This window comes from Oreochromis aureus, linkage group 15, assembly GCF_013358895.1.
Source record: "Oreochromis aureus strain Israel breed Guangdong linkage group 15, ZZ_aureus, whole genome shotgun sequence".
NCBI classification, from domain to species: Eukaryota; Metazoa; Chordata; class Actinopteri; order Cichliformes; family Cichlidae; genus Oreochromis; species Oreochromis aureus.
This window is the reverse complement of record NC_052956.1, coordinates 25,101,063-25,127,563: the sequence shown is the minus strand read 5'-3', so window position 1 is coordinate 25,127,563 and position 26,501 is coordinate 25,101,063. Positions and strand designations below refer to the sequence as shown.

The following is a 26,501-nucleotide window of genomic DNA, read 5'->3' as shown; positions in this document are numbered from 1 at the left end:
TCCTCCACCGAGTGCTCCGTGTGGCCTTTTGTGTCAAACATCGTACTGCAGAGCTGATTTTCTACTTCTTTCTGTGTTTGCAGTGAGAAGGTTGAATGCACTCGGAGTTTAATTTGTGCTCATGAGGATTTTAAAATGGGAATGGTGAAGGTCGGTGTGCTGCTCTCCTTTTTAAAGGAGCATCAGAAAGCCAGCAGGTCTGATGGGTGTGACGTCTGCCGTACACAGAGAAGCTCTGAAGAAACGCCGCTGACATTTTTTGCGTGTTTGTGTCGAGCTGGACTGTGGCGTGCAGAAATGGGTGACCTGTGTAAAATGCATTTGACTGACATGATTGACCTTTTTCCATGTGTCTCTAACAATCGCTGAGCATCAGCTTGACAAGGTCAAGTTCCTCTTATGATGGCGTACGCTCCATGCATCTGCTGGTATTATAATCCTAAATCCATTCTCTGGACTCTCCGCCCATCACTCATTCTGTTTTCCATCCGTTTCATCGTTGCTTTTAATATGCAAGTCCCAATGGGAGTCAATCTATCAGTTCCATCGAGCTTGAGTACATTTTTACACCAGAGTAAACAATCGAGGGGCAAAACTGCTGCATTTACCTGTTTTTACTGCGAGAATCTCTCAGGTTTGCTTGTAAGGATTTCTGTGTCCTGCCTGACAAACAAAAAGCAGCAAGATTTCATCTTGTCATTGACAATCCAGTGTTAGCATTTCACCATTTTTAGCATTAGCATGTAGTTTAGTAGGTTCAACTATTTGTGAGGACAAAGACAAGTAAGCCCATTTAATTTATGCTGCTCAGATGCGTTTGTGGAAAGAGTTTTATTTTTCACTATGATGACTCAGTGGGCAGTTTCTGGTAAGATGTGGCTGAATTATCAAGTATTAAGTAACTTGTTACTTTCATTGTATATCCAGCCATCAACTGTGCCTCTGCTTTTAACTGATTGTCTTAATGCAGTGAATGGTTGGATGGTAAATAGCTTTATGCAGTTTAACACAGATAAGACTGAGTCTTTAATTATCCTTTTGGAGCTCTTTCTCATCCACTGTTCAAGCTAGCACATGTAACTCTTTAACTGTTGATGATCATAACAAGTTTCTGACTCACGCTTACTTTGACATATTCCTAAACTTAGGACTGTTGTCTCAAAAAGTGAACTGGACATTCTCGTTCTTGCCTTCATCTCCTCCAGCTTCGACTACTGTAATGGTCTATTTTGTTGTCTGTCTAACGCATCTATTAATTGCCTCCCATCTGTACAAAATGCTTTCAACATACTCTGCTACATACAAGTGTCTGAAGAGGATTCCAGTCAGGTCTAGGTATGATTTTGATTTTGATTTTGTTCTTATGTATTCATTTTGGCGTTTTTTAAAATATCTCTGTAAAGCACTTTGTGACTGATTTCTTGTCCTAAAAAGCGCTATATAAATATGTTTTACTTTAATTACTTACAGGACTAATTGAATTCATGAATTCTGGCTAAATTGAACCTTTTTTCAAATGTAAACCCATTTATGAAGGCTACTGTTTCAACTCCGTTTGCCTTCTGGATTCATTCAATACAGTTACAAGTGTTTAATACAGAAAAATGGGACATGCTGTGGAGAGACTCACCACTTCTGACAACTCATTAGTCATAAAAGTACTAATAAGTCCTATTGCCTTTTGGTGCGACTGATGAAGACTGATAGTTACCATAGAAACTTTGGCTCACCGAGTCTGCTTGGAGGAAGAATACTGTGGATTTACTTTTTAAAAACTAATCAGCATCAGACTGTAAGAAGAAATGGCCTACATGAATATTTGTTTGGTGTGACGGTGCTTTAAAGTGAGAATTGCATGTTGTTTTCTGATCGGCAATCACAAACAAAAATGACTGAGGTTGTGGGAAGATTGCAGTCATTATTAAAATAAACCAGCACGTCTGATTGGTGGACGCTGACCCATCCATCCACTTCAGCATCCTCCCTGAGAGCTCTTACTCTGCTTTGGTCTCCAGAAAGGTTTATTCTTCATCTTTAAATGCAGCTCAGTCTCCATATTTATATGCTGCTCACTTCCAACAAATAATATGTTTTAAGCAGAGCCATCAGACACAGAAAAAAGCAAAACCATAATGATGGAAAGCTTTTCATGAACATCCCAGCTGTCACAAAATATTCATACTCAACCTGTGTGACAAACGTTCTTTTTTTATGGTGTTCAGGGAGGAGATGGTGGGTTTTCTTAAATTCTAATTAGCCAACACTGAGTTTTGCAAAAACACTCATTAGTGAGACAATCCATGCAGTAATGACTTTATCCTCCAAAGACTAAAAATCAAGCCAAACAAATGTGTGCAGGCAGGGAAACACAAGAAAACTGAACATAGGTTGTATTATTGGAGAATCACATCATATAAATAAGCGTACAAGTTAGTGTGTGAGTGTGTGTGTGTGTGTGTGTGTGTGTGTGTGTGTGTGTGTGTGTGTGTGTGTGTGTGTGTGTGTGTGTGTGTGTGTATACTTGTTTTCGTGACATCTGAGGACAATTTTATGATAACACACTCACAAAATGAGAGCGCTTCGGAAAAATGAGGACATTTTGAGGTCCTCATTTTCCGAGCCTTCTAAAGTGTTCTAGAGGCCCCAACATGCTCCCAAACCAAAAATCTCGAATGTCCTGAAATATCACAATTTTATGAAAAAGTGTGTTTAAGTGTGTTTAGCGTTTTTGCTCACTTTCAGTTTTCGCCGCCTACTGGCCAGTTTTGGAACAAAACACACTTTTAACACACTTTCAGTGACGTCACTCTGTGAGTCCTCATTTTGTAGGTGTGTCAGACACAATAACACATTTGACCCAGGTTATAGTGGCGTCACTCTGCGAGTCCTCATTTTGTAGGTGTGTCAGACACAATAACACATTTGACCCAGGTTATACCCTTCTTGGGGCTTAAGCAAGGGTAACAACAGTTAAATCAGGCAAATCTTGACAAAAATGAAGGTCTTTAGATTCAGTTATTAGTGCCTGCACATCTTGGGGTTTTTGTTGTTGACAAAATGTCTCAAAATATAAAGTTTCAACATTTGTGTAATTATATTACTGTTATTTAATGAGTCTTACTTCTCAAAATCAATGCACAAATTGTCTGACCTTCACTAAGCAGAATGATGTGTGTGCAGATTTTGACCCTTGAAGAGTTTATATTAATCTGCATTAATATAATTGCATCTGCAATCTGCAGTTGAACTTAGAGATTCCTGCCGCTGTCATGTGATTCAGTATGATCATCAGGCTCAGTCTCGACTCTGAATTCCAAGAGGGCAGCAGCATGTCTCCTTGTTGAATGTCTGCTTTGAATTTTGGGTTGTTTTTTTTTTTTGGTTTTTCTCCTCTGCTACTACCAGAAGTTGTCTGCACCACACCAGGGCCTGTGCTGCTAGCATAAACCAACTGAGCCTCAACCAGGGCCTGTGCTGTTTTCTGAGGCCATCTGCACCGCACCAGGGCCTAGCTAGACCCATAGGCACCACACCAGGGCCTTTACTGCTGTGTAATCAATTACTGTAAATGTACATGTTATCAGGAAATGATCAGACGGCAGAGGGTTTTCAGGAAACACTGTTAAATGTTCAGTTTCTATTTCATATGTTAAAACAAGATCTAGAGTGTGATAAAAGTGGTGGGTGGGTTCTTTTACATTTTGAGAGAAGCCAATTGAGTCTAATAACAGATTAAATGCCATGTTGAGGCTGTCATTTTTAGCATCTACATGGATGTTAAAATCACCCACAATAATTATTTTATCTGAGCTGAGCACTAAATCAGATAAAAGTCTGAGAAATCAGACAGAAACTCTGTAAGGCCCAGGTGGACGATAGATGATAACAAGTAAGACTGGTTTCTGAGTTTTACAGCTGGGGTGGACGAGGCTAAGCATCAGGCTTTCAAATGAATTAAAAGTCTGTCTTGGTCTTTCGTTAATTAATAGGCTGGTGTGAAAAATTGCTGCCACACCGCCCCCTCCGCCTGTAACTGCGATTTCTGGTAGTTAGAATTACTCGGGGTGTTGATTCATTTTAACTAACATAATCATCCGACTGCAACCAGGTTTCTGTAAGGCAGAGTAAATCGATTTGTTGATCAATTATTAAGTCATGTACTAACAGACTTGGAGGAGAGCGCCCTAATATTTAATAATCCACAATGTTTTACTCTTTGGTTCAGATGTGGATACTGTATTGTTCTTTCTTTTTGATTTTTTATGTTTAAATTGTTTTTGCTGGTTTTAGTTTGTTTTTGTCTGTTTGGGAGCTGACACGGTCTCAGTGGAGATGGGTTTTGGGGGTAGCAGGAGGAGAGAAGCTGCAGAGAGGCGTGTAAGACTGCAACTCTGCTTCTTGGTCCCAACTCTGGATAGTCATATTTTGGGGGCTTTAATAAATTTGTCCATATTTCTAGAAATGAGAGCTGCTCCATCCAAAGTGGGATGGATGCCGTCTCTCCTAACAAGACCAGGTTTCCTCCAGAAGCTTTGCCAATTATCTATGAAGCCGACATCATTTCTGGGACAACACAGACAGCAATTTAAGGAGAAATGCAGCTAAACAGGTCACTCCTGGTCTGATTGGGGAGGGACCAGAGAAAACTACAGAGTCAACATTGTTTTGGCAAAGTTACACACTGATTCGATATTGATTTCAGTGACCTCCGATTGGCGTAACTGGGTGTCATTACTGCCGATGTGAATTATGATTTTACTGAATTACGTTTACCCTTATGTGGTGGCGCGAATGAGGAATAACCGGGACGGTAACTAAGATGTTGACAACGCCACCTGGGGGGAGTTACACCCCAGGAAAGATATCTCTAGCCAATGTAAGTGTTACACTGGCAACCAAAGCCCACAGACTTGTTATTAACGGCAAAGGTGAGGCAGGTGAATTTTACAAATCAAGGTTTATTAAGAAGAACTACTAAAAACATAGAATTATAAAATCAAAGAGGCACCTAAGGTAGCAGGGTTGAGGCGGCAAAATAGTTAATTAAAAGCGACCAGACTCCCTACCACGATGCTACCCTAAAACAATCACAACATGATAAAGAGCAACTAAACAAAATGGTGGAGACGGCCACTTGAGGAGGCAACCTACAGGGAGGAGTGCCCAAGGGTGCCACCAATTACTCACCCATGTGATTTCACTGCAGACCTCACTCACACTAAACGGTGCAATCTACCTATGCCCGGTGTGTACACTCGCATGCATCGGGAGGATTCCACCTCACGTGCCTAGCCCCTCAACAAGCAGCCACACCTCCACTAAAGCAATAAAAGAAAGCATAAAACATTAAACAGATTAGTAAAAGATCTACATAAAACAAATACACCCCAAATTACTGTTTGTTATAAAAGCATTGCGTAACAAACAAAACAGCATATGACAAGACAGCAGTAGTATAGTGCAAGCCTGCAACAAAAGAGGGAAACAGTTGTCAAAGTCCACCCTACTATGCCACGTTATGATGAACACAAGAGTCCCACTTACCACTCTCTAAAGGGCAATACTAAACTGAGTAACTTTCCTGGAGAGATCTGCAGCGCTTAACTGCCTAATGCTCGCAGCCACCTTGGATGGACAAGACTACCAAATGACTCCTTCTGGTAGTGAAGCGCAGCTGTTTCTTATAAGCCTGCTAATTGTCAACTGGGAAGGTGTGGATGTTAGTGGTGCGTTTGTGGACATCATGTAAAATCCTACCCCAGAATCTACTTCACTACACTTAGCCAGCAGTTTTAAATTTCCTTCAATGTCGCCTGCTCTGGCCCCTGGAAGACAATTAACTATGGTTGCCGGTGTCTCTAGCTTCACATGTCTGAGAACAGAATCACCAATTACCAGAGTTTGACCCCCGACGGTGTGTCGCCGAGTGGGGAAAAACAGTTAGACACATGTATGAATTTGAGGAATGGACCCAAAATGCAGACACAAAGGAACGTGAAAGAAAATTTTAATATTAACAGAAAGCAAGCTGTTTATTAAGGCTGGTAAAATAGGCAGAACCAGCTTCCAGTTTGGATTCGGGAGACAGACACTATCTCTACTTTTTAAGATTAGGCTTCAAACTTTCCTTTTGCTAAAGCATATAGTTAGGGCAGGATCAGGTGACCCTGAATCCTCCCTTAGTTGTGCTGCAGTGAACGTGAGGCTGCCGGGGATTCCCATGATGCACTGAGTTTTTTTCCTTTCCAGTCACCTTTCTCACTCACTATGTGTTAATAGACCTCTCTGCACTGAATCATACTTGTTATTAATCCACAGCATGTCTTTATCCTGTCTTCCTTCTCTCACCCCAACCAATCACAGCAGATGGCCCCGCCCCTCCCTGAGCCTGGTTCTGCTGGAGGTTTCTTCCTGTTAAAGGGAGTTTTTCCTTCGCACTGTCGCCAAAGTTCTTGCTCATAGGTGGTCGTATGATTGTTGGGTTTTCCTCTGTATCTATTATTGTGCGATCTACTGTACAATATAAAGCGCCTTGAGGCGATTGTTGTTGTGATTTGGTGCTATATAAATAAAATTGAATTTAATTGAATTAAAAGATTACAAAACAAAAGGCAGAAGTGAAGCTAAACAATAACCTAACCTGGGGACAAACCATGAAACCTGACATGGATACAAACATACCTGGAACATGGAAACGTGGCACCAAAGACAACAGATGACCTGACACTGAACAAATGAGGACAGGACTTACAGTGGCTTGCAAAAGTATTCGGCCCCCTTGAACTTTTCCACATTTTGTCACATTACTGCCACAAACATGAATCAATTTTATTGGACTCGCACATGAAAGACCAATACAAAGTGGTCTACACGTGAGAAGTGGAATGAAAATCATACATGATTCCAAACATTTTTACAAATAAATAACTGAAAAGGGGTGTGCGTAATTATTCAGCCCCTGAGTCAATACTTTGTAGAACCACCTTTTGCTGAAATTGGATTCCATTAAAATTGATTCATGTTTGTGGCAGTAATGTGACAAAATGTGGAAAAGGGGGACGAATACTTTTGCAAGCCCTTGTAAGTACACAGAGAGACAATGAGGGGATGAGGAACAGCTGGGACAAATCAGACCTAACAAGACAAGGGAAACAAAACTAGACTCACTGCATATAGGACAAGGACTTTCACAATAAAACAGACATCACAAGGGTAATCTAATAAACAAATGAACTTAGCTAACCTAAAGAACTTATAAATAAACATCGACATCCAAACAAACTAAAACTTAAAATGCTGGGTCAACAAACCCAGGAAAGTGACAGTAAAATCATTTATTATACACATTATACTTATTTTCTTAAATTGCTTATCTATTATCTGTATTTTCACTTGAGGGTCTAGGGGTACTGCTCTTCTTTTCATGACAAATTAGGACATGTTTATGATAACACACTGACAATATCAGGCCAATTTTGGCATTACTCCATCAGTGAACAGCATGCCCATGCTAACTTAAACTAGACCAGCAAGCTAACCACATGTGTATTTAAGTGTTACTTAAGAATAGGAACCAAACAAATTAACGGAACGAAATTAACTGTAACAGCAGTTTGCAAAACACTGTGACACTTCTCAAGTGTTCCTACCTCAAATACAGCGAGTGTTGCTGTGTTTTGTTGTTAAATGGACGAGGAGAGCCCGTGGCTGGTGAGAGGATGCGGCATTTCGTCAGTGGAGCATAGAACGACGTCTGTGATTGGACAACAAGTGAGTAACGCTGCATCTGATTGTTCGAAAGCCTCAACCAAAGAGCTGCTGGTCACGGCAAGATACAAACTCGCCGGAGCTCTGAGTGAACTGCACATCCGGGACCTTCAGCACTCAGCAGAGATTTGTCTTGACGTATGTATTTACCTTTGATATCCATGACTCGACGCACATTTAGCAAGGTAAAGTTGTATGTTTAACAAGCTAATTAACGCTAGTTAAACGGAACTAAAACAATACACAATCGATTTGAACAAACTGTGTGATGAATGATGATAAATGCTAAAAATTACTTAAGATTTATCTTCAACAATAGATATTAGAAGTTTAATTTAACTGTTTTTAAATTCCCACTGGAGTTAAAGGGACCTGTGGCCTTGCACGTGCTCTGCATCTTCAACTGCACAGACAGTCAGTCTAAGCTCTTTTTAAGTGTAGCTAACTGCAACACACATTTTTTTTTTTCAACACAAGATATGTTTGGGGGATTTAAATGTTAATAATAATGTTTTCGTATTTAGCACAAACCAATAGGGTCTGGGTCTCTGGCCCAGCGTTTCTGACGTTATTCTAAGGTTTTGAGTTTCTTATGTTTAGTGGCGGGTTAGTTGAGTTTGGCTTAACGTTATTAACATTGTTTTAAGGAGTTTATGTTAGGGTTGTATATTACAACGTTTGTATTTTCATGCCATTTTTCCTGTTTTATTTTGAAAGAGTCTGTTGTGTTCAGTTCATTAATCTCACTGACCTGTTGTGTCAATAGAATCATTTGTGCCAGCTACTTCCTGCTCTCCTTCCATCCTGTCTCAACCTCCAACAGGAAAGTAGAAGTCCTCATATGGTAGGACCAGTGATTGTAGTGTGTGTGTTACACTGTCCTCATATTGTTTTAAGCTGTGAAGGACATGAGTGTGTTTCAGTTGCCTTCCTCATGTGGTTGGATCAACAACTCTAGTGTGTGTTACACTGTCCTCATATTGTGGGTAGCAGAACTGTACAGTGTTAAGTTTCTTTAGAATCTGGTATAAGGAAGTCGGATCCTTCTGTAATAATGTTCACTGATACAAATATGATCTGTAGTTAATTATCTAGTCGGGATTTATACTAGAGAATGTTTCTGACGTTATATTGTTGTCTTTTGTTGCAGACACCAAGTGCTGAGGTCCTGTCTCAGCCTCATACTTACCCACTTCATTCTTCCAACAGGTTACACATCATATTTTTGTATTTGGTATCAAGTATATGTGTCAGATGGGCCTAGTGCATAAATGAAATGCACTTTAATTGTATTAAAACAATCAGTTTCAGTCAAAGTTAACCAAAATCAACATTAGCATTAGGAGAAAGTAATTGTCTATACCATTTGTTAGTCCAAACTTTCCGTAAAGCATCAGCGTGATCTTTATTCTGACTACATTTGATATTTTTGTCCTTTTACACATGTTTTGTCCATTTAACTCCCGCTGATCAGTTTACATGATTTAATTTCTGGGGAAATAGATGCCTTTAAATCAGTGTTGGGTTTGGAGCTTTTATTGACAACAGCAGAAGAAGTTAGAAGTCAGGAACATGAACTCTACATGTGTTCAGTCGTCATGTCCTCATATTGTTTTAAGCTGTGAAGGACATGAGTGTGTTTAAGAAGAAGTCCTCATATGGTAGGACCAGTGATTGTAGTGTGTGTTACACTGTCCTCATATTGTTTTAAGCTGTGAAGGACATGAGTGTGTTTCAGTTGCCTTCCTCATGTGGTTGGACCAACAACTCTAGTGTGTGTTACACTGTCCTCATATTGTTGGTAGCAGAACTGTACAGTGTTAAGTTTCTTTAGAATCTGGTATAAGGAAGTCGGATCCTTCTGTAATAATGTTCACTGCTACAAATATGATCTGTAGTTGATCATCTAGTCGGGATTTATACTAGAGAATGTTTCTGACGTTATATTGTTGTCTTTTGTTGCAGACACCAAGTGCTGAGGTCCTGTCTCAGCCTCATACAGACCAATCGGTGAGTGACATACCCACTTCATTCTTCCAACAGGTTACACATCATGTTTTTGTATTTGGTATCAAGTATATGTGTCAGATGGGCCTAGTGCATAAATGAAATGCACTTTAATTGTATTAAAACAATCAGTTTCAGTCAAAGTTAACCAAAATCAACATTAGCATTAGGAGAAAGTAATTGTCTATACCATTTGTTAGTCCAAACTTTCCTTTAAGCATCAGCTTGATCTTTATTCTGACTACATTTGATATTTTTGTCCTTTTACACATGTTTTTGTCCATTTAACCTCCGCTGATCAGTTTACATGATTTAATTTCTGGGGAAATAGATGGCTTTACATCAGTGTTGGGTTTAGAGCTTTTATTGACAACAGCAGGAGAAGTTAGAAGTCAGGAACATGAACTCTACATGTGTTCAGTCGTCATGTCCTCATATTGTTTTAAGCTGTGAAGGACATGAGTGTGTTTCAGTTGCCTTCTTCATGTGGTTGGACCAACAACTCTAGTGTGTGTTACACTGTCCTCATATGTGTGTGTAGCAGAACTGTACAGTGTTAAGTTTCTATAGAATCTGGTATAAGGAAGTCAGATCCTTCTGTGAATAATGTTCACTGCTACAAATATGATCTGTAGTTGATCATCTAGTCGGGATTTATACTAGAGAATGTTTCTGACGTTATATTGTCTTTTGTTGCAGACACCAAGTGCTGAGGTCCTGTCTCAGCCTCATACAGACCAATCGGTGAGTGACTTACCCACTTCATTCTTCCAACAGGTTACACATCATGTTTTTGTATTTGGTATCAAGTATATGTGTCAGATGGGCCTAGTGCATAAATGAAATGCACTTTAATTGTATTAAAACAATCAGTTTCAGTCAAAGTTAACCAAAATCAACATTAGCATTAGGAGAAAGTAATTGTCTATACCATTTGTTAGTCCAAACTTTCCCTTTAAGCATCAGCGTGATCTTTATTCTGACTACATTTGATATTTTTGTCCTTTTACACATGTTTTGTCCATTTAACCTCCTGCTGATCAGTTTACATGATTTAATTTCTGGGGAAATAGATGGCTTTACATCAGTGTTGGGTTTAGAGCTTTTATTGACAACAGCAGGAGAAGTTAGAAGTCAGGAACATGAACTCTACATGTGTTCAGTCGTCATGTCCTCATATTGTTTTAAGCTGTGAAGGACATGAGTGTGTTTCAGTTGCCTTCTTCATGTGGTTGGACCAACAACTCTAGTGTGTGTTACACTGTCCTCATATTGTTGGTAGCAGAACTGTACAGTGTTAAGTTTCTTTAGAATCTGGTATAAGGAAGTCGGATCCTTCTGTAATAATGTTCACTGCTACAAATATGATCTGTAGTTAATTATCTAGTCGGGATTTATCCTAGAGAATGTTTCTGACGTTATATTGTTGTCTTTTGTTGCAGACACCAAGTGCTGAGGTCCTGTCTCAGCCTCATACAGACCAATTGGTGAGTGACATACCCACTTCATTCTTCCAACAGGTTACACATCATGTTTTTGTATTTGGTATCAAGTATATGTGCCAGTTGGGCCTAGTGCATAAATGAAATGCACTTTGATTGTATTAAAACAATCAGTTTCAGTCAAAGTTAACCAAAATCAACATTAGCATTAGGAGAAAGTAATTGTCTATACCATTTGTTAGTCCAAACTTTCCCTTAAAGCATCAGCGTGATCTTTATTCTGACTACATTTGATATTTTTGTCTTTTACACATGTTTTGTCCATTTAACCTCCCGCTGATCAGTTTACATGATTTAATTTCTGGGGAAATAGATGGCTTTACATCAGTGTTGGGTTTAGAGCTTTTATTGACAACAGCAGGAGAAGTTAGAAGTCAGGAACATGAACTCTACATGTGTTCAGTCGTCATGTCCTCATATTGTTTTAAGCTGTGAAGGACATGAGTGTGTTTAAGTAGAAGTCCTCATATGGTAGGACCAGTGATTGTAGTGTGTGTTACACTGTCCTCATATTGTTTTAAGCTGTGAAGGACATGAGTGTGTTTCAGTTGCCTTCTTCATGTGGTTGGACCAACAACTCTAGTGTGTGTTACACTGTCCTCATATTGTTGGTAGCAGAACTGTACAGTGTTAAGTTTCTTTAGAATCTGGTATAAGGAAGTCGGATCCTTCTGTAATAATGTTCACTGCTACAAATATGATCTGTAGTTGATCATCTAGTTGGGATTTATACTAGAGAATGTTTCTGACGTTATATTGTTGTCTTTTGTTGCAGACACCAAGTGCTGAGGTCCTGTCTCAGCCTCATACAGACCAATCGGTGAGTGACTTACCCACTTCATTCTTCCAACAGGTTACACATCATATTTTTGTATTTGGTATCAAGTATATGTGTCAGATGGGCCTAGTGCATAAATGAAATGCACTTTAATTGTATTAAAACAATCAGTTTCAGTCAAAGTTAACCAAAATCAACATTAGCATTAGGAGAAAGTAATTGTCTATACCATTTGTTAGTCCAAACTTTTCCTTTAAGCATCAGCTTGATCTTTATTCTGACTACATTTGATATTTTTGTCCTTTTACACGTTTTTGTCCATTTAACCTCCCGCTGATCAGTTTACATGATTTAATTTCTGGGGAAATAGATGGCTTTACATCAGTGTTGGGTTTAGAGCTTTTATTGACAACAGCAGGAGAAGTTAGAAGTCAGGAACATGAACTCTACATGTGTTCAGTCGTCATGTCCTCATATTGTTTTAAGCTGTGAAGGACATGAGTGTGTTTAAGTAGAAGTCCTCATATGGTAGGACCAGTGATTGTAGTGTGTGTGTTACACTGTCCTCATATTGTTGGTAGCAGAACTGTACAGTGTTAAGTTTCTTTAGAATCTGGTATAAGGAAGTCAGATCCTTCTGTAATAATGTTCACTGCTACAAATATGATCTGTAGTTAATTATCTAGTCGGGATTTATCCTAGAGAATGTTTCTGACGTTATATTGTTGTCTTTTTGTTGCAGACACCAAGTGCTGAGGTCCTGTCTCAGCCTCATACAGACCAATCGGTGAGTGACATACCCACTTCATTCTTCCAACAGGTTACACATCATGTTTTTGTATTTGGTATCAAGTATATGTGCCAGTTGGGCCTAGTGCATAAATGAAATGCACTTTGATTGTTTTAATACAATCAGTTTGAGGAAAAGTTTCCCAAAATCAACATTAGTATTAGGAGAAAGCAATTGTCTATACCATTTGTTAGTCCAAACTTTTCCCTTAAAGCATCAGCTTGATCTTTATTCTGACTACATTTGATATTTTTGTCCTTTTACACGTTTTTGTCCATTTAACCTCCCTACCGATCAGTTTACATGATTTAATTTCTGGGGAAATAGATGGCTTTACATCAGTGTTGGGTTTAGAGCTTTTATTGACAACAGCAGGAGAAGTTAGAAGTCAGGAACATGAACTCTACATGTGTTCAGTCGTCATGTCCTCATATTGTTTTAAGCTGTGAAGGACATGAGTGTGTTTAAGAAGAAGTCCTCATATGGTAGGACCAGTGATTGTAGTGTGTGTTACAATGTCCTCATATTGTTTTAAGCTGTGAAGGACATGAGTGTGTTTAAGTAGAAGTCCTCATATGGTAGGACCAGTGATTGTAGTGTGTGTTACACTGTCCTCATATTGTTTTAAGCTGTGAAGGACATGAGTGTGTTTCAGTTGCCTTCTTCATGTGGTTGGACCAACAACTCTAGTGTGTGTTACACTGTCCTCATATTGTTGGTAGCAGAACTGTACAGTGTTAAGTTTCTTTAGAATCTGGTATAAGGAAGTCGGATCCTTCTGTAATAATGTTCACTGCTACAAATATGATCTGTAGTTGATCATCTAGTCGGGATTTATACTAGAGAATGTTTCTGACGTTATATTGTTGTCTTTTGTTGCAGACACCAAGTGCTGAGGTCCTGTCTCAGCCTCATACAGACCAATCGGTGAGTGACTTACCCACTTCATTCTTCCAACAGGTTACACATCATATTTTTGTATTTGGTATCAAGTATATGTGTCAGATGGGCCTAGTGCATAAATGAAATGCACTTTAATTGTATTAAAACAATCAGTTTCAGTCAAAGTTAACCAAAATCAACATTAGCATTAGGAGAAAGTAATTGTCTATACCATTTGTTAGTCCAAACTTTCCTTTAAGCATCAGCTTGATCTTTATTCTGACTACATTTGATATTTTTGTCCTTTTACACGTTTTTGTCCATTTAACCTCCCGCTGATCAGTTTACATGATTTAATTTCTGGGGAAATAGATGGCTTTACATCAGTGTTGGGTTTAGAGCTTTTATTGACAACAGCAGGAGAAGTTAGAAGTCAGGAACATGAACTCTACATGTGTTCAGTCGTCATGTCCTCATATTGTTTTAAGCTGTGAAGGACATGAGTGTGTTTAAGTAGAAGTCCTCATATGGTAGGACCAGTGATTGTAGTGTGTGTGTTACACTGTCCTCATATTGTTGGTAGCAGAACTGTACAGTGTTAAGTTTCTTTAGAATCTGGTATAAGGAAGTCAGATCCTTCTGTAATAATGTTCACTGCTACAAATATGATCTGTAGTTAATTATCTAGTCGGGATTTATCCTAGAGAATGTTTCTGACGTTATATTGTTGTCTTTTGTTGCAGACACCAAGTGCTGAGGTCCTGTCTCAGCCTCATACAGACCAATCGGTGAGTGACATACCCACTTCATTCTTCCAACAGGTTACACATCATGTTTTTGTATTTGGTATCAAGTATATATGTGCCAGTTGGGCCTAGTGCATAAATGAAATGCACTTTGATTGTTTTAATACAATCAGTTTGAGGAAAAGTTTCCCAAAATCAACATTAGTATTAGGAGAAAGCAATTGTCTATACCATTTGTTAGTCCAAACTTTCCTTAAAGCATCAGCTTGATCTTTATTCTGACTACATTTGATATTTTTGTCCTTTTACACGTTTTTGTCCATTTAACCTCCCGCCGATCAGTTTACATGATTTAATTTCTGGGGAAATAGATGGCTTTACATCAGTGTTGGGTTTAGAGCTTTTATTGACAACAGCAGGAGAAGTTAGAAGTCAGGAACATGAACTCTACATGTGTTCAGTCGTCATGTCCTCATATTGTTTTAAGCTGTGAAGGACATGAGTGTGTTTAAGAAGAAGTCCTCATATGGTAGGACCAGTGATTGTAGTGTGTGTTACAATGTCCTCATATTGTTTTAAGCTGTGAAGGACATGAGTGTGTTTAAGTAGAAGTCCTCATATGGTAGGACCAGTGATTGTAGTGTGTGTTACACTGTCCTCATATTGTTTTAAGCTGTGAAGGACATGAGTGTGTTTCAGTTGCCTTCTTCATGTGGTTGGACCAACAACTCTAGTGTGTGTTACACTGTCCTCATATTGTTGGTAGCAGAAACTGTACAGTGTTAAGTTTCTTTAGAATCTGGTATAAGGAAGTCGGATCCTTCTGTAATAATGTTCACTGCTACAAATATGATCTGTAGTTGATCATCTAGTCGGGATTTATACTAGAGAATGTTTCTGACGTTATATTGTTGTCTTTTGTTGCAGACACCAAGTGCTGAGGTCCTGTCTCAGCCTCATACAGACCAATTGGTGAGTGACATACCCACTTCATTCTTCCAACAGGTTACACATCATGTTTTTGTATTTAGTAATCAAGTTTATGTGTCAGTTGGGCCTAGTGCATAAATTAAATGCACTTTGATTGTATTAAAACAATCAGTTTGAGTCAAAGTTTCCCAAAATCAACATTAGCTTTACTTCTTTGTGAAGATCTTAGGAGAAAGAAATTGGCGTACCATTTGTTAGTTCTAACTTTCCTTTAAAGCATCAGCTTGATATTTATTCCTACTAAATTTGATATTTTTGTGTTTTTGTGTTACATTGTCCTCATATTGTTTTAAGCTGTGAAGGACATGAATGTGTTTTTGTAGCCTTTCTCAATTGGTAGAACCAACAACTCTAGTTTGTGTTACATTGCTCCTTTAAAGTGCTCCAGTAGAAAGCAAGGTTTAAGAACATTTTGTATTCACATTATAAACTATAAACTAGAATATTTTCTATCTTTTCTTGCATTCACATTAAGATATTTTCTTTTGTTTCCATTTATGACAGCTGGGAAGGTGAGAAGCAAGTGGACAAATGATGAAGTAAAGGTTGCTGCAAAGTACCAGGTAAAAGGAATGTGACTGCTGCTTCCAAGCAGAGCCGGCAGCTCGTAAAGGCAGAGACTGGGTTGCCATAAAGTACTACATCCACAACAGGATCATTGCATTAAAAGAAAGATGCAAGGAAAAAAGAAACAACCAAGAGAGATACTTTGTTGCTTCCACAGTTATGTCAATATTGTAGTTTTCTGTATTGCATTGTTCTTACTCATAAATCTGTGGTTTATGCTGGGTGCTTTTTCAATTAAATGATAAGAAAGGCAGATAATGTTCCACGTTTTTATTGACATGAACATTCACTACAAAATGAATTAATGCATTACAATATTAAGACTTAAAAAGTAGACTGACCACATTTGACCTATGTCTTTTTTAAGTCTCTACACAGCTCATATTTACTGTTTTATTAACACATAAATGTCTGATATTTCTGTCAGAAGTTACCCGACTGGTGAGCATTACTATTGTGCATCCATGCCTATTATATTGTAATCTCAAAAGGAGCCAAGCTTAAAAATACAGAACCTACCCTTACCTGGTCCTTATAAGTCATATATACTTGAAAATTATGTGTTTCCATGGGCTTCACAATTCACCTAAACATGAAATATCAGTGTGTGACCTTATGGTACTCATAAGTCACATAAACCTGACAGTGTCCTCACAAGTAGCATTAAATTCAGGTTTGACCAAAATTTCACCCTAGCCAAAATCTCAACAGATGGGCGTGTTCCTGGAAGCATGGGTCAAACTTTGTGTGATTCCCATGCCTCTAGGACCTTCAGAAAGGCACGTTCCCATTTGTCACATTTTTGTCATAGGTCCTGATATTTCACGAAAACACGTATGTGTGTGTGTGTGTGTGTGTGTGTGTGTGTGTGTGTGAGAACAGATAGAGGGTTGGACAAACGACTCAGTGACTGAAGACATTTGTCACAGCAAACCTAAAACAAAACATTATTACAAAAATAAAGTAAATAACAAGGAAAAAAATTAGAGGTTAAGACAGGTTTAAACCTTCAAAAGTTTACCATACTATAATTTATTTATATAGCACTTTAAAAACAACACATGGTCAACCAAAGTGCTGTCCAGCAGAAATATAAAGAGAACTCGAAATACAATAAATAACTAAATAAATAACAATAAAATAACAATGTCAGTTACCCAGTGCGTCAAAAGTCAGCAAATAAAAAATGAGTTTTTACCCTGGATTTAAAGACCACCACTGACATAGATTGCCTGACATGAAGAGGAAGATCATTCCAAAGCTTCGGATCCACAATAGAGAAGTTTCAGCTGTGATTTAGGGACTGAGAGCAACAGCTGCTCGGCTGCCTGGAGTGAACAAGGGGGGACATAGGACGGCAGCACATCGGACAAATATACAGGCGCCAGACCATTTAAGGATTTAAAAAACAGTAAAAGGATTTTAAAAGCGATCCTAAATTAAATTGGAAGCCAGTGTAAGAAGAATCGGAGTAATATGCTCAAATTTTCTTTTACCAGTTAAAAACCATGCCGCAGCATTTTGCAGTTGTGACAGAGTCCCCTGGCCAACCCCTATTAAAGGGGAGTTGCAGTAATCCAAGCGTGAGGTTATAAAAGCAAAAGGTTTAAACAAAAACTTGACTGATGCAGGTGACTTACTTGGGAAGCTGCCATTCTTGTTTAACTGTCACCTGGTTCCTGATTCTGTGTTTTTCTTTGCAAAGAAATTTCTATGAAAAATGTATAAAAGTTACACATTTCAGAAAGAATAAATAAAATGTATGCCTGGGATGGACTCCAACACACCCGTCTTAATACGTTTGCAGCAGTGTTCAGACACATGTCCCCAAATCATTGAATGTCCTTAAAAGGGATGACCAACAAAGCCTCGAGTATGTGTGGCTGTGGCCCTGCATACAGATGGGAGCAGGCACGAGTCACTCTAACAGAGAAAGACCTTTAGCCAAAATGAGCTTCTGCATTAGGGACCATCCCTGGGGGCCAGGAGTGTCCAAAAAGGTCACTGTGCCCCCTCAGCTGAATTCTACTGACACGCTTTTACAGCTATAAGTAAAGGCCGTAATGGGAACAGTTAAACATTGAAAAGTTACTGGAGTAACAACATATCATAGTAGCTGAGTGTTTCTGCAGCAGTTACTGAGGAGGGCACTGCAGCTGATGGAGCTGATGGGCCATCAAAGGCAGACTTTGGGAAGTTCCCTTCATTCTGAATGGATCCAAAAACAGGTCATTAAACTGCTGCTGCCTTTAAATCTTTAAAGACCTCACTTGAAAATTGCAAAACAACTGGAAATGTGTGGAGGACACTCTGAGCTCAGAGTCTTTGACAAAGACACACACCCCATCTTTGTTTCATACTAACATGTCTGTAATGATCTGAAACACGAAACTGCGACAAATATAGAAAGAACTAAGAAATCATGAAGGGAAAGTCCTTTTTTAAAGACTGTGTGTGTGTTTTAAATGCACCTTTAAAGTTTTTGTGTTCGTTGCATCTTAGTTTATAACCTGTGTTTATAGACATTGTGGATGTGTGCAAGTGTAACTGTGCACATAAGAGACAGCGTGAATGTCCCCTCCTGCTTTTGTTGAGCCATTTGCCCCCCTGTCAAAGTTTGTATCCCCTCCACATGCTCTCATTGTGACCCTGGCCAAACTATAAGAATCAGACAGTTTAACATGCAGACAGATCCTTTTCTTTTCCAAGTCACCTCCACAGCTCATGTTTCCCCTAATGAACCACAGAGAGGTCTGCTCATGTGAGATCCAGTGAGTTCCATTTGAAGATGCAGTTTGGAAAGCTTTCAGCTCTGTTTACTGAAAACTGTTTTGTGTTCAGGCTCTCCAGCTTGTGATGTCTCATCGCTGTAAATCCTTTTCTTCCAGATGGAGACGAGGAAGCGTCTGGCTAAGATCGTGCTGGTTTTTGTGGGCCTGTTCGCCCTGTGCTGGTTCCCAAACCACGTCCTCTACATGTACCGCTCCTTCCACTACCACCAGATGGATCTGTCGCTGGCCCACCTCGTCATCACTCTTCTAGCCCGGGTCCTCAGCTTCTCCTCGTCCTGCGTCAACCCCTTCGCGCTCTACCTGCTCAGTGAGAGTTTCCGCAGACACTTCAACAGGTCAGAGTTATTCAGGTGCTTTTACCTGTGATGGTTATGTTACCTAACCAGATCCCTGCACTGCCCCAGAGAATCGAGACCGGCAGATGACACTGTTCTCAAACATCTCACAAACAATATGGCGAGAAAGTTCCACCTTTAATATTTCCAAAGTGTGCACACTGCTGTGCTCCTGCGGAGTGTTATTCATAACCAGAGATGGGCAGTAACGCGTTACTTGTAACGCGTTACTGCCGTTTCAAGTAACGAGTAATGTAAAGGATTACCATTGCAAAAACGGTAATTAGATTACCGTTACTTTCCCGTAGGAACGCTGCGTTACTGCATTACTAAAACCGTGAGTTTAAGTGAGTGCGACGTTCGTGACAACAACTGTGTGCAGATCAACAATGGATAATATATCAAGTACGGGAGAGAGTATGAGCGTGCAGCGTTTAAAGCGTGGAAGTACTGACCTTATTTTGAGTTTGATTCCATAAAAAGTGACAAAAACATTAGTGTCCGTTGTGCGTGGGAAGAAAACTTCTTTTTACAGCGAAAAAAACCCCCTTAACTTCCAAGCAAGTGCCGAGTGCGCTACGACTGCAATGGGAAATTCACAGAGAAACTCGCGGAGTCTTCAACTGACTGCTGCAGCACACCTGCACCAGGGCAAACCTCCGCCTTCCCCGGTCCTGCTTTACAGGTGAAAATAGAGCAACTAGCCTTTGACTTTATTTATTTTCTGCTGTGTTTCACTTGCATCTATTTGAAAGAGTGAGTGTAAACACAAAAAAATATTTTATTTTATGTGCTGGAATGTGCAGAAAATAGGTTTAAATGTTAAACAAATTTCTTCCAGTCACAGAATGTTGCATATAATTTAATTTTTGCTTGATGCATAAAGTTAAAAGATTAAAACTAATAAAACAAGTTTTAAAAAGAGACTTTTCCATTTGATTACATTTTGTATGATGGATTACGCAGAAAAAGTAGAATTGGGCTGAAAGATCTATCGCTTTATCACCTATTCAGGTTGTAAATTGTGTTTTTAAAAAGTAACTAAGTAACTAAGTAATTAATTACTTTTGAAAATAAGTAATCAGTAAAGTAACGGGATTACTTTTTTGGGGAAGTAATCAGTAATTAGTTACTGATTACTTTTTTCAAGTAACTTGACCAACACTGTTCATAACTGCACTGCAGCGTTTGGATTAGTAAAATCCAAATCCAGCACTTATTTGGATACACACAAAACTCCCAGAAAAGAAAAATAATAAAGGATAATAATAAAAATAAACATATGGAAAAAACTATTTTCTTGCTTTATTTTTTTCAGTGTCTATAAAAGACCAAAATTGACTTTCTCACTCTGCTCTCAGCTGCAGGTTCAGCTGCTCCCACTGAAGATGTCAGTCATTGATTCAGAAATATGTCAGTAATTTTGCCAACCAGCCTGTCAGTGCTCTACATTTATTTAAAATTCACTGGTGCCAGGATTGTGTGTTATTCAGAGTTAAAGCTTAAAAAATCAAAATCATCAAGCAGAGGCAGATGCTTCATGTCAGCCAGCGAATGCAGGAGGTTCAGCGCTCGTCTCGGCGGTTCTGTGCTATAAAACAGGCTTAATTACGTGGTCATGTTTATTTTATGTCGACGACTGAAGAAGAAATTAGATTGAAAGTGTGAATACTGCTGTTTGTCTTCACTATCGGTAGAAACGTTCACGGCATGCTGATTTACTGGACGCTGCTACAGCTCACTGTATTACTGCTCACATTAACTGCTGTCACCATAAAAAGGTGGAAAACAAGCAGAGGCTGAATGCTCCAATGAGTCTTTACTACTTTACCAACTGCATCAATAAAATGTGAATGTAGCTGATTTACAGATGGTGGAAGGATAAGGATGGAAACGTCTTCGGCGCGCCGAGGTCGCGTTTCGTCCACGCTGCTCAGCATTGGCAGCGTGTTTCTGTTGTTTTGTGCTCCGAGTGTTTACACCGCATGAAACTGCAGTCACAGTCTAATCAAAACTTTCTAGAGGGCGAACATTTATACAAGACTGAGCATTCAGATAAAAACCACACAGTGAGTATTTCATTCTTCACTCTGAATGGATTCTTATAACTTGCTGAAAAATAATCACAGCCTCGCCATTTTCTAAAACTCCTCCTGAGTACTCCCTCTCCCACTAAACCTCCTGAAACTCATCATGTTTCTGCCTCCGCACGATGGAAACCCTAATTTAAACTCTTCACCGTAACCATGGCACAGCCCTCCCAAAAAGCGGGAAACCGTGACCCGGGGATGGGCTTTTCTCTCATTCAGCTCAGATTTGCAGCAGGTCGTGACGCCTTGGAAGCAGCAGAGACGCCGCAGGAAAAGTAAAATGTGCCTTTGGGATGCAATTATAGCTATTTGCCTGTTTTGAAGAATGTACCAGGTGAACAATGTAATTGGTCCAAGTGTGAGGATTTACTTCAAGTACAGAAATGTTTCTTCACCTTTTGCACCCAGAGAGCCAATTAACATGCGTGCCTGTTTCTGAGGATTATGACTTTTGGAAGAAAAATATCTCCAGCACATGCATGCATGCCAGTTCTTCTTAGTTTTTAATAGTTCTTTGGAAAGAGGCATTCATCTGTGGCTGATGTGATGCAGATTTTCCATATAGGCTGTAATCAGTGATTAATTATTGGTTAAAAAAATCAGCATAGAACTAAATTCTTTGTCAGCTACTGTTGAATGAGAATTAAAGTAAAACTGCACACAACCAAACTGCAGAGCTACGACTTAAAGCAGGAGCAGCCGACAGCGGTGCTGTGGTCCTTGGGTTTGATGTATTTAAGGAGATTTGAATTCTTAGTTTCCTGTGTGAGTTCTGTGAAGGTTCTTCTGTTACAGAAATGTCAGAGTGCATTCCTGTTTTGATTACTCGTTATTATTATCGTAGAGCTTCTAGTTTTTGTGTTTTGCTTTATTTCTCCTTGAGTGAAGAGTTTCTGTGTTTTCTGGTTTCTGCTTGGAGTTTATTGAGTTTAATGCCTTCACTGTGTTTCTTTTATGTTGGTGGTTAGCGGTTATCTTTTGGGTTGTTTCATCTCTGTCTTTGAGTTGTTTTCTTTTACTCCCCCATCAACCCTCTGTGTATGAATAGTCCAGTCTTTACTCCCGTGCTGAGTTTTTTTGTTGTTGTTGTTCTTTTGTACGTCTCTGACTCTAGATGCAGATCCACATTTGTGCTAAAACCTGAAAGAAGAACTTAAACATAGTGAATGTTCTCACATGCTGCAGACAGATTAAATTACACTGTTGTATTTTTGACCACTAGTAGTGGTATCGAGCAGGCAGGATCGAGTGCGCACGGTTCCAGATATTTAGGCTGACAGCAGTGACACAACGACGCCCAGCAATGAGCCAGAGAAAGGCAGAGGAGAGCTAGCAATCCTCTCCTCCACAGCAGGTTTAAATGTTAAAATTTTGTTAAAACATGGAAAAAGATAGATGTGCAACCATCACTGTGAGTTCTTTTGCCAAGACAGTTACTGAGTAAAACTCTGTAGTCCCAGCGCTACAATCATCTTCTCTATCACAGAGCTATTCAGACCTTTCAGAGACAAGATAATAAAACAAAAGCATAAAACTCTTGTAGTGGAACAAAGAAGTGATAAGTTTGAAATGTCAGCTTATGAAAACAGAATCCAGTGACATGAGTCTAATAAACGGAAACCAGACCTGATTTCTTTTTGCCCTTTCAGCCACGAAACTACGACCCTGTAAAACTTAAACACGCTAATCTCACATGCTTTCAGCTTCAGCAGGCACACTGCATGTTCCCCACAAACCTCTCTTCATCTGTGAAATGGTAAATGGGCCGGTGTTTATATCGAATACAGAGGCTTACTGACCACTCAGAGGTTTACGCCTCAACCCACATTCATGCAAACTCCTAATGATAAAAATATCTGGTAAACAGGAATCCAGCCCCTAACATCTGCACTGAGTTTTGCTTTCTTCTTCCTCCTCAGTCAGCTGCGATGTGGTCGAGGTCCTCGCCCTGAGCGCCAAGCCAGCTATCTGCACAGCACCTCCCACATCCGCCTCACCTCCATCAAGAAGAACACACCCACTGCTGCCCTCGCTCCAGCAGCCAATGGAAACCCCAACAGACAGGAAGTGGCTCTGTGAAGCAGGACGCTAAGAGTCTGACATTTTCAGCTTCACCTCCTCCCGAGTGTGAAACGTTGGACTAGTGTAGGAGAGGTTTTCTGTTGCGGAGCAGCGATGGATGGATGGGTGGAGGGATGGACAGCGGACATGAGTCTTATACAAGTTGAATGGCTGCAATCGCTCCTTTCCCATCAGACTTATCGTCTACATCCTTACCTTGGCAACCAAACAGAAAGTGCCTCTTAGAAATACTAGACGAACAGGGACAGTATAAAAACTGAGAACACTTTTCTACAGGACAATTCTCCAGATTTATTAACAGTCACTGGATAAAAAATAAAGATGGATGGAATCAAATTTGTGACAAATGCCTCACAGACGTTAAAGCCGACAGCATGGCTGCAATGTTAGCATATCTGCAGCGATTGCTCGTTTCTCTGTGCTTTGCTGGCGGGAGGTTCACCGTCGATGGACTCATCTAAAAAGCCATTTTGAGTGTTGATTTCACTGAGTGGGCTTGTTTGTCTTCTGCGGTCAGATAACAAGTTTCAGAACTCTCAGAGGAAAAGATGTTCATGTCTTATCCAAGGATGTCTCGGAGAATGCTCCTCAGTGATGGGGTGTCGCCTGTCTTTATCCGAACTCCTGCTAAGACCACTTCGGAGACGAATGGACTTGAACCTGAATCTGTTTGATAGCGCTTTGTTTTGTGGCTCTGTTGCTTGCTGTATCCACCAGGTTTTAACAGCTAAGAGTCTTAAAACACATTTTCGTGAAAAGTGCTTCTCTGGTGCCAGCTTCAGTTTTTCTGGATGTCACATTAGTGGAAGCAGCCTTAAACTCTTTAACTTGCTGTGTGTGTTGAACTCATAAGGACCTCTGATGAGAATAGGGTCTGGCAGGGCTGCTCTCGTTAGCCCTCTGGTCCTTGAACAATAACACAGGTGGTTTGAGCTGGAAGCCAGTGGGCATTTGTCCTCACCAAGGTCCTGTTTGTGTTTTCATGGAGCAAATCTCAAGGTGCTGCTCGGTGTTAGGAAAGTACCCAGTGTGGCCTATTTCTGCAGGCGGTAGCATCGCCAACCTGAGAAGCTCGAGCACAGAGTGTGACCCATAATCCTCTGCTGGAAAGCTTCGGGTCACTTTCTCTTGCTTCAAATCGAGTCGCTAGCCAAACTGAGGAAGTATCTTGGGTCTGATAGAAAATGACTGACAGGCAGATAGCTTAAGCTGAGCCTGAAGTTGCAGCTCTTGATTTACTCATGAGAAGAAAACGATCTTGTTGGAAGTGATGTGAGATCGCTGATTCACTTTAATGTATATTTGTACAGGAGAAATTCCCCTCACCTCACAGCCAACAAACAGCAGCTCTTGCTTTTCATTTTAAAATAAATGCTGCTGTTGCCATAGTTTTGGTGTTAGAAGGGGAACCTGAACCCGTCTGCTCACATCAGCAGAGTCTCTGTTTTACTCAGATTTCCTGACATTTCTGTTTTCGAACTGCAGACTTTAATGTTGTTGTTGTTTGGCTGCCAATAAACTGCAGAGTCTTTTGAAAGGCAGCAAACTGTTCCTCGCAGCGTCGTGCTTTTCATGTCAACTGTCTCATTATCCTTCAAGCTTTAAGAGACTTTTGCTCTCCTGATAGGTTTGAAATGTATTTTTCTGTGAGTGGTTTTACTTGCCGAGGGTAGTGGCACGATTCCAGGCTTTCTTTTATATCGGCCTTCACAACTCTGAGAGAAGCAGAAGAAAAAACAGATTTTTACTGAACCACCGACTCAACACACTTCAGCCCAACACTGGATTTTATTATTGGCTCAAATGTGATGCATACTTTGATGATCACAGGTGACCTCCAGAGGTATTACAAATTTCACTGACATCAATATTTGGAGATTTGGCTCACAAGAGTATTTGACAATGGAACCGGAGATGTAAATGAAAAAAGGAAAAAGCAGATTGATTCCAATTTAAGAAGCCTTTAAAGCAACATAGAAACTAGAGGGCTTTAAATGTGGATTCAGGGTGTTCTAGAACATTAATAAGAGCTAAATTATAGGAAGTGCTTTGCTTCAAAACAAATATTATTTTGTGACTTAATTGTTAGCCTGCTTGTAGATAAATCCTACATGCAAAGCATCGCCCTGCCGTGCACTTCATGAAGACTTCTCGGGTTATGAAGTAAGAGTGACTAGTCTGAACTCTCTTTTCCTTCCATAATTACTAATTGCATCACAAATTTTTATGGACCTGTGAAATAAAGAATTACACAGACTTATGCTCTTGAGGAAAGAGCTGTGACACACTCATGCTCATTTTTGATCTCCTCAATTAATCCTGTTACCGACTGTTAACAATCAGGAGCAGCTCCTCACCCATCCATGGAACAAGATTACCATCATCACCCGGCAATATCTTGCTCACCTGTCACTGCAGTCACCGCAGAATCAGATTTTGATAATAAGCCTTTCCTGGTGGATGCAAAGGCTAACAGAGCTTTGTGCTTCTGCCTTAGCGTGAACAGCTGATGGAGTATCTGTGCACAGATCAGCGTGCCATATTTTCAAAGAGATGCTGTGACGTCCCGTTTACCGTGTTTTGTGTGTTTTCTTTGATGTCGTGCATGCTTCACCTTCCTGTGCTGGAAAGTCCTGTTTGAATCTCAGACACTCACGTAATAAATGCTTCTGCACGGGCACACATTCACACACCAATCTGCAGCATCATTGGCATATTTTAGTAGAAATAAATGTATTTTAAAGGCTTATTTAAAGTGGAGAGAGGACAGGTTACAGGGCAGCCTGGCTGCTGGTCGTCACCTCAGGCTCGTAGCTTTTAAATTAGACAATCAAATGTAAGAAGCTGAAATTACAGCGTGCAGGCAGCTGTCACCGGGCAGTGGGTGGATGGACAGCGGGTGGTTTGTCACATCTGCTAAACCTTATGGTTTGACCATGGCTCCGTTTCACAGAATAACCTTCATCAGAACCTGTATGGATTCAATCAGGCCAGTGATAAACCACGCATGGCTTGAAAACTCTTAACTAGTGAAAATATAGTAATCTGTGTGTGTTTCGTGTCACCATTAAAGGGCAACAGTGCAGATGGATACACACTTCAGTGGCATCTGCTTGAGTCTTTTGTCGGTTTAGTGGAACGAGCAGCATCTCTGAGCCGCTATCATGTTCATC

At 39.9% G+C, this 26,501-nt stretch overlaps 1 protein-coding gene across 1 annotated transcript in view; it reads left to right on the top strand.

Annotated features, from left to right (window-relative positions):
- The window catches only part of nmbr (neuromedin B receptor), an 80,069-nt gene extending 54,056 nt beyond the window's left edge, over positions 1-26,013 (top strand). The window contains exons 4-5 of the mRNA XM_031752916.2: positions 18,918-19,156; positions 23,166-26,013. Coding sequence (XP_031608776.1) covers positions 18,918-19,156; positions 23,166-23,325 — 399 coding nt within the window. The 3' untranslated portion in view covers positions 23,326-26,013. The remainder of the gene's footprint in view (positions 1-18,917; positions 19,157-23,165) is intronic.
- Positions 26,014-26,501: the final 488 nt, after the last annotated feature.